The following is a 13,317-nucleotide window of genomic DNA, read 5'->3' as shown; positions in this document are numbered from 1 at the left end:
CAGCACGCACTCCACTTGTCTTCAAAATAATGTATGTAATTGGAACAAGTTAAATGTATGTACAACAAATTCTTTACACTATAAAGATTATAGGCATAGCATAAACACTATATACATAGTTCTCTTCTTGTCAAAAGTCCACTTAGGCCTATTCAATTCCTTTAGCATTTCAGTTGATAAGCCAAATTACTTTTCTCTGTTTCTATTGCACTAGTATTCTGTGTATAATTCACTTACTATTGTGGCACGAGCTACCACAGTCGTACACTGCTCTTCCAATAATTCTTTGGTCTTCTTTCTTCAAAATATCCTCTGTTCCTTTTGTCAAATTGCACTCAAGTTGATTCAATTACTTTAGAAACACACTTTGATGGAATAAATTCTTCTTCTTATCTCCTTTTCTGCTGTTAGTCTTCCTCTAATGTATTAAATGTTAGGCCTATGTTAATTGCTAGGCCTATCACTTCTATGGCAGTTAACTTCATGCCAAACTTTTCCTTGGCCATGTCTTTACTCTCTTCTGCTATTGTCTATTTGCTGTGTCCACTCATCTCGCACTATTTATATATTTATCATCTTAATCATCTGCCTGCCTTCTAGAAATCCCTATTCTCGACATTAATGTATTGCATGCGACATTTGGTAGTCTCAAAAACAATTAATTTGTATAAACTTCTAACAATCGTCTGCTTTTAACTCTCTTATTATAAAAAAGCAACTAAACAATCATAAATATTAACTCACAAAATAAATTAATTAGTAATATCTACACTAAACAGTCTTTTATGTCATGACACTCATCAGTGATTGAGATTTTTGCTGAGTTACCATTTTCTAACTTCTTTAATATTATATTTTGGTACATTATTAATGATTATTGTTCACATTGCCACCAAGTCGTTTTTGTTGAATAGATAGTTGCTATAATGTCTAGTATCCTCACACAAATAATTTTACTACAGTAAAGAAACAGACTAAATGCAAATGCCTTAAAACTAAAATGACCAGTAGATCAGATTGAGATGCATTTACTAGAAATTTATTTTACAGATGCTATCACCCAATAAAAGTGAATGAAATTCAGTTTCTAATTTCTTACTGTTTTGATGTTATTGCACATTTGAGGAGAACATTATCTAATATTCGTTTTTTTTTAGGTTACTGTTATGTTGAATTTGATGATCTTGAATCTTTGAAGTCAGCTTTAGAATTAAATGGAGCAGTAAGTATGTTTTCCGAGTTGGTAACTCTGATTGTTTTCTAATATTATCAAATTAGGGACTAACAGATTATTGAATTGTCTTTTGCTAGTAGTTCATTCATAACTTGCAAACTATTAATTAAAGTGAAATGTACTGTCTTAAGCGAAACAATAGATAGCAAGCTATGAACATCAAACTACTTGGCTCAATCCCATCACTTGCCATAGATTTAAGTCTGTGATTTAATCAGTGATTCTATGAAGCCTTTAGGAGAATGTTAAAAGTCAAAAATAGGATAAATTAAACTCAGTTGTGATTGAATAGTTATATATATTAATTCTTGCCTGTGCTATTATATAGGGATGATACAAATGCCATTCCTACTATCTTATTTGCATTGTTTTCGAAGGATTGATATTACCTGTCCCTACGTTTACTTCCTTTTTTTTTGAAAAGTTTTTTCTTTACTTGTTTGCTTGTTTTTTTAATGCAGTATTTTGATAAACATAAGAAGGTTGTATTTATAACCAAGTTCTAAATACAGTGAGGTTCCAATTTTAATATTTATTGTTTATCTATTATTGGCTAGTAATTCCTGTTTCACCCTGTACTTAAACTTTTTAAAGCAACACCAAACTTCTGTAAGAAAGCTAACTTCAAGGGGTAATGATAACATAGTTTACACTATAATTATGAATTTTTTAAATTACTGCTAATTATTATTAATACTTATAAAAGCTATGTCACCTCTGAAATTGGTTGACACCATTGTTTTGGTTTTTGAGTTATCATGTAATAAAAAAGAAGTAGAAGAAAGAACAAGAAATTCATACTTTTTACTATGATATTTACAGACTTCCCAGAACTTGCGTTCCAGTCATTACATAGATATTGTTATAAATAAAAACACTGTATAGTATTGTAAAGTTCTGATGACCTGTTGAGGAGATATTTAAAATACCATTTTGATGAACAACCCAAGTCATCCCTACATACGCAGTGCTAATGCTGGGCTGATAGTATGTATTTTTAATTGGTTGAACAATCTGAAGCCCTTATAAGGGAAAAAAAAATCTGTAAATTAGAAGTCGGAGTACTACAGTGTCATGTGATTTAGAGAGGTGCGGATTGAGAATTTATTTAAATATTTCTCTTTACAATTATGAAATTAAAGCTTGGACACAAAATACATTTGAATCCTAACCTAGGTTTTGATGGCAAGTTTATGAACATGCATTGATAATAGAGCAGTTTTACAATTATGAAATTAAAGCTTAGACTCTATATACATTTGAATCCTAACCTGTGTTTTGATGGTAAATTTATGAACATGCATTAATAATAGAGCAGTTTTACAATTATGAAATTAAAGCTTAGACTATATATACATTTGAATCCCAACCTATGTTTTGATGGCAAGTTTATGAACTTCCATTGATTATAGAGCAGTTTAATTAAATTGCAAATGTTACTCTGTTAAAAAGGTTGTGACATACACTTTGATCACTTCAAGTCATAGAATTAAACATTGATATAAACTTGCCTTAACACTTTTCTCTATAGGCATCTTTTTCTGTGCAAGTCATGAGGTTTTAGTCAGTTACCTTCAAAATTTAATTAAACTACTTTCTTAACATGGTATACAAATAAATTGGGCATTAAAATGTAGCTAATAATCCAAGGTTTAATAGTATATAATGTTTAAGTTCTCACTTTTATATAGCAATATTCAAAAACAACAACAACCTGAATTTCTCTAGTATGAGAATTGTGACATTTTCTCTCTAGGCATCCCTTCTTCTCTAATATTATTTACTACCCCCTCCAAGAAGTACAAAATTTAACATAAATTACTTATTATAATGTTGTCATCACTCAGGCAAAGCATATTTTTTATTGCTTTCAATCTTATTTGGTTTCAGAACCATCAAATAGAAAATCAGACCACCTTGCCCATTACCACTTTTCACATCTTCTCTTTCAGAAATTGCAAATACTATAATATATATAGCCAATAGAAAGCCAAGGTTTTAATTTATCAGTTGATGGATCATATTACATTGTTTTTCTGTACAGAGAATTCTTAATCATGCTTTCAGTTCAAACTTTATTCTCACAGAAAATTCATTCACAAGCTTAGCTGAATTTTTAATGGCTCTTGTCGCATAGCTAGGAAGACAGAAAAATTATGATAGTTATGGGACATCTGCTTTTTGCATGTGATTATTCTCTTTTCTTTGATGCATTATTTATTTAAATAAAAAATTGTTTAGTACAGAAGTACCATTAGTATAAAAAAGTAGGGTTAAGTTTCATTGATAGTTGAAGGCATATATATAAAAAAAAAAGAAGACCCAGGTAAGTACTTTATTTATTTCTTTTCATGTGTATTTTTTATTTATTATTATAAAAGTAACTAAAATGCAAAAATTGGAAAGTTTTCATGAGGTAAGCTTGCAAGCAGCTTGTGAATGGTCTGTACATTATGTAATTCAATACCGTAATATGACTTACATGATGCGAATATTAGTTAGATATAGTTCAAAGGGCAATAAACAATAAAATGTAAGTATAACTAGATGTATATTTTATGAGTTTAAACATATTTAGGATAAACAAATGTAGTTTCATGTTGCAATTTGAAGTCCTAGAAAAAAAAAGATGTATTTAATTATTTTTTTTATGGTTACGAAGTCAGTCAAATTGACCGACCTTGTATAGAATTAGGGTAGAGAAAATAACAAATAAGATAAAAAATTATACTGAAAAAAAAAGTTTCAAATTTATTTAGGAGGCTTTTAGGGATTACACAAATGAAATTTGTGATTTATGAGATGAAGAAAGATGTTTTTAATCTTAACATGAAAATCACTTTGTACTGGTACTAGTAAAAAAAAAAGCAATATATTCGCAGACAAATCTTCAGCAACAATATGATTTTTGTGTGCAAAAGACTTGTTGCTTACTGAAAGTCTGCCAAATTTTGTGTAGATACATGTACTCTATTAAATATCATAGTTTGAAAACTATAATGAGTACCAAATAGTTATAAAGTCAGCCAATTCGACCAACCTCATGGTGAGAGAGTTAAACTCTTCACATGAAGCAACCTAACAAAATTCCATTACCCAATTTGTGGTAATTAAAGTTACAAAATTATCAAGTGAACAAGGTGCTTAGGGTAATATTGTGGCAAATGGATAGCAATTGTTGTTTAGGTTAGTAGCCTATAGTAACCTATGTCTTTAATTATTGATTAGTACTATTAATACTAATAGTTAATAATTAGTCATAGGTGATGATTTAGGTTACTTACCATAACAGCAATCAATTAAACACATTTTAGACATAAAGTGTAGCATCAGCTCTAACTCATAAAAGCTGCTAGGCTGATTCTTTTTATATCTCTCAGCCATTTTGTTGCTGCATACACTCCTATTAAAGGGTCATTGCAATGCAGTTCCATGTAGTATACATTTTAGGTTGGAATTTTTGGGATGAGGTAGAAAGAGGTTTCTTCGGGCTAATATTTGCATGTACCAATTTGTTTTCCAGATGTCTTATTTTATCAATGATGTTTTTTAATACCTCGATGACCTCTTTTTTTAACTTCAATTTTTTTCATTACATCCTTTCTGTACTTCTTCAATTTTATTGTTGCAATCCCTTTGTACATCTTCAATAGCTTCATCAATCATGTATTCAATCAGATTTATTTTTGTTTTTAATTCGTTTTTAAATATTTTATCTCTTTCTTTTAACTCCACTCTTAAATTTGATTTGTTCTCTTCTTGTTCTTCTTTTACTTCTCTGTCATTTTCTTCTTTTTCTTTTAATTTTCTGTTTCTTTCTTTTATATCTTATTTTAACTGTTTCTTCATCATTTCTAGTAACATTTCTATTTTGTTTCATGATTGGGTTGTCTTCATCTTGAAGTTGAGGTTTAGTCAAAGTCATATTTTATTTTCACTAAAATAATTATGCTTTGTACACCAGAGTTGTAAAGTATTATGTTGTTGATCAGGTGCTTTTGGATTATTTGGTCAAAATAATGTCAAGTGCAGTTCATGTCATGATAATAAGTTAGTTTATTTATTCTATAATATTTTACAGGCTGTGTTTACAGATAATGTTTCAACAGAAATTACTTGCTAATGGTACTATGCTCAACATAGAGACAAGTTTACTCGTACAGTTTCATGACTAATCGATCCAACAACTGAATATATACAAGTCTCAATACAACTAAACTGAATAACTTTCCTGACACTGACATGAATCACTTAATATTCACTGAATACTTCAAAAACATAGTCATCACTGATAATTATGTTTGTCATACCCTTGTTTTGATGTATGTCACAATAAACAAAGCAAGAAGCCAGACAAAAATATTAAATTTCTTTTATGTATAATTTTCATTTAATGTTATAAAAGTAACTAAAATGTAAAAATTAGAAACTTGTTAGGTTAGATAAGAAAAGTGAAAAAAAAAATTATCAGCGAGGTTATGCATGAGAGTTCCTTGTGCATTACACAACTTTATACTTTGTTTACTGTAACTTGAACTGTGTGCTTGCTGGGTGATTTATTGTTCAGTAGTTAGACATAGTTCAAAGAACATCAAAACAACATTAAATAAAAACCTTTTTGAAAATGTTAAGAGGCCTAAAGTTTATAGGATAATTATAATTGTCTGTTACAATCTGCTACATTCTAGAAATAAACGTACTTATTTTATTTCAAATTTTTCCACATTTGTTACAGCTAGTGTTAGATTAGAGAAAATAAGAGATAAGTATAAAGTTTTACTGAAATGATTTAGGAGGTTCTAGAAGTTTTGTAAATGAAATATGAAAATTGTAAGGTGAAAAAGTATTTTTACTCTTAACATTAAAATTGTCTTGCACACAGAGTTATCAGAGTCTGAATCAAACTGTCTTCATAAATTCACAGAAAATTTTTAGTAAAAATACTTTTAAGAAAAATCTGATTTTTTTTGTGTACAATAGACTTTCCACATTTACTAAAACCTTGCCTAATTTCATAGAGTAAATTCAGAACTATAGTAAACATTGCTAAGTATAGCTTTACAGAAACAGTTTGGTGCAATGTGCATCAACAATGTACATGTAGGATTAAAACAGAAATATCTTCACCTTATTGCTTTTGGCTTTCTGAGGACATTTTATCAACTCAGAACTGTGATGGCCAGGTGGTTAGGGTGCTCGACTCGCAATTTGAGGGTCGTGGGTTCGAATACCCATCAAACCAAACATACTCGCCCTTTCAGCCGTGGGGGCATTATAATGTGATGGTTAATCCCACTATTCATTGGTAAAAGAGCAGCCCAAGAGTTGGCGGTGGGTGGTGATGACTAGCTGCCTTCCCTCTAGTCTTACACTGCTAAATTAGGGACAGCTAGTGCAGATAGTCCTCGTGTAGCTTTGTGCGAAATTAAAAAAACAACAAACAAACAGAACTGTGATCAAACTTATAGAAGAAATCTAGGAGATTGTATAGTTCTACTGGAAGAAATGCATTCTACAATATGTATTCAAACTTATTTAAGTTGAGAAAGGGGAAAAAAGAAATTGTCCTTCTCTATCCCTTGGACAGTCATGGAGGATCCCTTACAAAGTACCTTGAAAATGCAGTTAAAACCAAGAAGTATTTGCAAGTGGCACATCAAATTCTCAAGTCACCATCTTCATCTCTGCCCACCCATGCAGAAATGTAACAGATTAAGTTTTCTGCAGTTGAGTGAGTGTACTGCTGGGTCAATTGCAATCAGTCTTGCTATTATAAAGTTTCAAGATGACAAATCACTTTTCTCTTAAATGATCCTTATCTTTAAGAAGACAAAGCAGCACCATGAAAACACTTTGTGGCATTTGTCTTTCTCAGTAGCTGAATAATGTTGCTGTGGTGGTGACATTTTTTAGCAAGCTGGAATTTTGCTTTTATTTTCATCATGTTGTCTGTGTTGAATCTATTATACAGAAGTCAAGACTTGGAGGGAGGCCAGAAGACTGAAGTCATGGAAATAATCATGAAGGTCACTGAGCATATCTCAAACATGTTGTTTCAGTTGTATACAGGGTTGGACTCAGATTATGGACCAGGGAAATTGTTTGAAAGTTAACTAGTATCACTACACTTTTAAAATAGTTGAAAGTACTTTGTGAGGTTATCAGTTATTTGGAGTTGTAAATATGGTTGTTAAGCTTTGTATATACCACGACTGCTTGTGAGCACAACTGAAAAGCATTAAGTAATGTAAAATGATCACAAGTGGCTCACTATGGACCATAGCAGCTAAACTTGTTTCTGTGCTCTATAAGATATGGACTTGGAGGATGTAGATACAAAGAAAAGGCAACAGCATTGGTTGAGAGTGAAATGTGAAATTTATCAGTTGCAACTGTGAGAAGTAGCAAGACTGGAACCAACAAAAATTAGAAAGAGGATAGATTAAGTCAGTGAAGACAGTGACACTATAACAGATAAAGATGAATATCAGTGGTTTTATGATGGTGACTGTTAGTGGTTTAAACCATTTATTTTTGTTAATATGGTTCAGAAAAACTAGAATGTGCAATACAAAAACCACAGATTGCTCTGGTACAGTGTTATTTAATCCATGGGCTATGACCCAAAATCTAGTCCTCGGAATGTATGAAAGGGTCACAAATAGACTTTGAAAAACTCTTTAGTAAGCCAGATGTTTTTTTTATACACTAAGACTAATTACTGAGTTGTAACTGGTCATTGATGTATAATAAAGAATCCTAAGCCAAAAAAAATTTGAAAACTACTACTTTAGAAAAAAGGAATTAAACTACCATTATAAATGTGTTTATGCCTTGAAATTTTATCTAAAGCAAAGTTCAATAAAAAAAAGTTATCGTTAGTAAGTAGGTATTTAATGTTCATATTATTTCATACTAGCAATATTTTTTGGTGTGGCTCTGTTAAATATTCAGTAAAAATTTCAAATTTTGAAATAAATCTATTGTGGTAAACTTTCTGAGAAATTAATGTATCTAATCTAGTTGGTAAGAGTGTAATTGCTATTCTCTGACTTAGAGCTTCCATTTGTTAACACATTTCATATCTGACTCATGTACCCTAATAGCAATAACCATTTATAACAAAACAAATGCAACTGGAAATAAATTTTTTGTTATGTGTGTAAGAAACTACTGATAACAGTTTTTACCAATTTTAGTGAATTCAACAGACAAGTTTTGCCATGGTAGTTAAAAACACTTTTTTTCTGCTTGATACTAGATAGATAAAGGCTCCTATAATATCTGATGAGCTAGTATTACTGTGATTATAACTAATATCTACTCTCAAAGAGAGCTCTTCATGGTTGAAATAATTTAACTGTGTTTAGAATATTTCTATTTATTTGATGCATTTGTTGTACTAAGATATTATTTTAATTAAAAGGAAGTGAACTATGTAGGTCAGAATGAAAATTATTAAAAATTAAAGAGGCCAATATTTGCAAGCAAATACAATATGTCTCCACCATGCAATCCCAACATGGCCAGTTTTGACATAGGAAAAATCATGAAAAGCACAGAACAAGTCCAAAATTTTTGTTTATGAATGTGTGTGTGTTGCCTGTAGAAATGTATCTTTGTACCAAATTCTATGTAAATTGGTCAAAACAAGGCTTAGTAATTGACCCAAACCCCTAAAATTATGGGGTTATTTAACCTTCTGACCCCCCTAAAATGATCAAAAATGGTCATGACCCACATTTTTGTATGTAAAGTGGTCAAAATACAGCCAAGTAATTGATCAAAACCCCAAAATTATGCTTTTTTATGAGCTCTGACAACCCCCCACCCCAAAAAACAACAACAAAAAATCAAACAAAACAAACAACAACTCAGAATGGGCAAATTCAACATTTTTGTATGTCAAGGTACTGGGCACATTATTGCCATAAATATGACTCACAGGAGCCAAAAATATAATTTTTGGGTTGTTTTACCATTGACCCCAAAACATCCTTAAAAAATCCTAAATCGAAAAAAAGAAAAACATGTCTGGGTGTATTGAACCAAGGTATAATCATTATCAAGTTTCAAATCAATCTGCTGATTAGAAATGTATAATGTTATAAACTAGTACTTCAGAAAAGTAAATTCTACAGTAATTAAACTGAATTGAATAAGCAGCAAAGTATCATTGTTGTTAACATAGTTTTTGGTTACAATCCCAAAAGTATTTGAGGTTTGGCTGTCAGCTTAGGAAGTTTAGGCTATTCCTGTATTCACAAACTCGGGCAATAGAGAAAAATTTTGAAAGTTTAATTATGATTCAAAAAATACTCACACATAGTTATAAAGATTGTAGCTTATTAGGTTCAGAAAGTAAAGAAAAAATGGATGAGCAATTAATGACTTTTAGTGATGTCTGTTGTCTTTTATAGTAATAAATGTTGTTTTTTCAATGTATTTAGCTTTTGATGTCACTCATCTAATTAAGTTGTTCAAATATTCAAAGGATTTTACAATAAATAATTTAGTTGTGTTCGTTTATATGTGTTTGTATCTCTTCATCTTTGCATTCCAAATCTATTGAAGAAATAGATTTTTATAATAAAGGTCAGCACTGCTATAGTGTTACTTTTGCTTTTTGAACCACTGGACGTCAGAAATTATTATGGTAAAAACAATTGTTATTATGTACAAACATTTTACTTTTTTACTACTGTTAAAGATAACTAGTCACAATTTTAGAATTAATTATTGCAGAAAACCTGTTGATTTTGAGCATTTAGCTGTTTCAGGTGCTATGAAAACTGGTTTTAAATTATTCAATTTACCAAACTTTTTTTTTCTGGTTGAAGGATTTTGTAGGTAACCTCATCAGAGTTGATGTTGCAGAAGGTCGACGCAATGATAGAAGTGGTGGTTTTACAAACAGAGGTAGAGGAGGTAGTGGTCCAGGTTAGTTCTGTTACCAGAAAAACTTTTTTTCTCTCTATGAAATGATGCAATAATGAATATTTTATGATCGCAAGATCTACCTTGTATGTGGTTTAAATGCTGATAATTGTTTTAATTTAAAATATAACTACGTGTATAACATTGGACTGCACAAACAGCTTTTTTTAAAAATTTTTTATAACTAAAAATACATGATTTAATACAAGTTTCAATTAATTTGTTACTGACTGGGATCACACTTGAGAACATACCTGGCACCACTGGTACATACATGCTGCCCCCCCCCCCCCCGTATATTATTTAAAGGTTGCATAGGGTAAATAACTATTAAGGAGTCTGTAAATAATGCAATTATCACTTTTTTTTTATTATTAATAAGAATTTCATTACCCATACCAAAGCACGGGTTATTATTTGCTAGGAAACTATCATCTCATGAGAATACAGTTGTTTCTCTTTTGGTTTTTTTCTTTGCATCAACGTTTATTATTACAGGTTTGTGTTTACATTGCCTGCTGTGAGGTCATAAAAGAGGTGGAACAAAGTTTAAATATGATGGGATTGAGCAGGTTATAAACTACTTATATCAATGTAAGGTGAATAAACTGGTGTGAGAAGTAATTTATGGTTTCTTGAGAAAGTGATTAGATTTTACAGAAAATAACAATGAAATTTAATGGGAAGCTTAGAAAATTTACCAGCAGAAACCACAGGTCTGGGATTTTTTTTTGTCTTTCTTTTTGTTCTTAAATTTTTTTAATTTTAAAGGATATTTGTTTGTAAGATATGGCAATTTTTACTTGTGAAAAGGCATCTGATAAGCTCTATTAAGTTTAGAGGTGTAATAAAAATAACATTTATTGAAAACAAAGTATACTTGTTAGATATAAATTTATTTCAGCCAAGAATTTCATTAGCAAAAGTGTTGTTGTCTGATACGACACTATTTTATACACTACTGCAGTCAGCACGATAAAAGTCTCAAAAGAAATGTGTTAATGAAAATAAAATATATCAAGTTCAAAATGACTGAATATATTTAATGTAACTTGCTCATCAACAATAAAAAAATTTAAATTCTAAGATAAAAGGAAGTTATATTTTTTAAAAGTATTTCACAACGGAATTTCGGAAACATTACGACATCGAAAATGAAAGAGAAACTAAATCAAATTATGTGGATTTTTTTAAAGCCATAACTAGATAGCCTTTAGTAAGTTTTGTGCAGTCTTGTTAAGTATTTTTATTGTGAGAAGAAAAAATCAAGGAATATCAGCAACATTCACTTTCTAGAAAGGGTTAAATGAAATGCTTTTGTTATAAAAAAGAACTACCAAATACTTGTCAGCCCAACTTGAAGAATGTAGTTTCACAGAAGAATCAAGAAATATTTGTTTCAAAACAAATATTTTAAAGGCTGATACAAAAAAGCCACTTACAAATATTGAACATGTGCTATTGAATCTGGATATTAAGTTCATCATAATCTCTTCAGGATATGATCGAGGTGGAAGAGGAGGAGGAGGAGGAGAACGTGGCGGTAGATTCAATGACCGTGGAGACCGAGGGGGTGGTCGAGGATTCAGAGGTTTTCCAGACCGTGAAAGGGATAGAGATTTTGATAGAGGAATGAGGCGAGGAATCGGCAGGAGCGGCCCTCCTGCCTCTCGTCCCCGAGACTTTAAGTCTCCATCTGAAGAGTTCAGAGAACCTTCTGCAGGTATGTCATAAAAACTTTGATATCTAAGAAACTGAAAAACTTATTGTCTTGTGAGTTTATTAAAAAGAACACTGAGGGACTGTCTTTTTGTGTTCTGTGCTAAGCTTCATTCAAAATCTTTTCAAATTTGTAATTTGTTGTTCATTTTGAATTAAGTCTGCTTTCTCTTTTATTGGTTAAAGTAATTGAATGTATTTTTAAAACATCATCATCCAGTATTTTGTAATTTTTTGATTAATTTTTTTTTCTACTTGTTTGAAGTATTTCATAAAATATCATCTGTTTTCTCATTTTTAAATGGTAATAATTAACATTTTATGTATCATCATCATCAGCTTGAATATGTGTGTATTGTAAATGAACTTTACATTAACATGCGTTCTAAGTTAATGGGAAAACAACATCAGGTTTGTCTTTAACTATAGTGTGTAAGTTTATTTTCCATTTATTGCTTTTCAAGTTTATATGGAATGTTTTTCCAGCTGTGGTTGTTTTATATCATGAGGTTTCAAGTTATTCTAATATATATTTTTATATCCAGCATTTTTGAGCTCTTTCCTGTTTATCCTAAATAAATTCTTAGTTGTTTGTAAGTTTCATTGGCATTGTCAGTGTCTAAGATTTTGATTTGGGCTTTCTTATTTTTTGTAATAATGAACAATAGAAGAAGCAGCACAAAGGCCACGTCTAAAACTCTTGCCTCGAAAAACAAAAGAACCAGTCAATGCTTTAGCAGATACTGCTTCCAGGTCAAAGATTTTTGGTGATGCAAAACCACGAGATGAAAAAGTATTTGAAGAAAAACATAGAAAGGAATCAGAAGGCAATGGTAAGTTGTACTGTAACAGCTTAGTTGTGTAAACATAGGGTAGTTGTACCAACAATCATACTTGCCAGAAATATAAAACTTGTTTGCTTATACCATGCTAGAGTTGTCACATGACAAAGTTTGATCAAGGTCGAAGAGGAGGAGACTATGGTGGTAGATATAGTTACTGTTAAGACAGAGAGAATAGTCAAGGATACAAAACTGGATGACTTTAATTACATATTTGACATTAGTCATGCACCTATACATAACTACTTATACATCTACATGTGTATGAGTGTTATCACATTCTTATACCATCCAGCACTTAAGTGAAATTCTTTCATGACTACATGAATCATATATGAACACCAGCCTGAGTTACACAGATGAGATTTGCTGCAGATCTACCCTTGTAAGTGATTTTCTAAAAGTCCAGGCCTGTCACTGTTTATACATTATTTATTGCATCATGGCTTGATGAGGATTTTTTATTGATGTTACTGAGAAATGAAAAGAATAACATACCAAAATTCAAAAATTAAAGATGGATACAACATTCTAAAAACACTTTGAAATACATCTGTGTGTGTGTGTGTCTATATATATATATAT

At 30.8% G+C, this 13,317-nt stretch overlaps 1 protein-coding gene across 1 annotated transcript in view; it reads left to right on the top strand.

Moving 5' to 3' along the window:
- The window catches only part of LOC106460082 (eukaryotic translation initiation factor 4H-like), a 32,103-nt gene that overhangs the window by 13,390 nt on the left and 5,396 nt on the right, over nt 1-13,317 (top strand). The window contains exons 4-7 of the mRNA XM_013919764.2: nt 1,158-1,222; nt 10,075-10,174; nt 11,670-11,894; nt 12,559-12,723. Of these exons, the coding sequence (XP_013775218.1) occupies nt 1,158-1,222; nt 10,075-10,174; nt 11,670-11,894; nt 12,559-12,723 (555 nt within the window). The remainder of the gene's footprint in view (nt 1-1,157; nt 1,223-10,074; nt 10,175-11,669; nt 11,895-12,558; nt 12,724-13,317) is intronic.

This window comes from Limulus polyphemus, unplaced genomic scaffold (genome assembly GCF_000517525.1).
Source record: "Limulus polyphemus unplaced genomic scaffold, Limulus_polyphemus-2.1.2 Scaffold704, whole genome shotgun sequence".
Lineage (NCBI taxonomy): Eukaryota > Metazoa > Arthropoda > Merostomata > Xiphosura > Limulidae > Limulus > Limulus polyphemus.
Note: the sequence above shows the minus strand (reverse complement) of the source record. Positions and strands in the feature narration are given on the sequence as shown.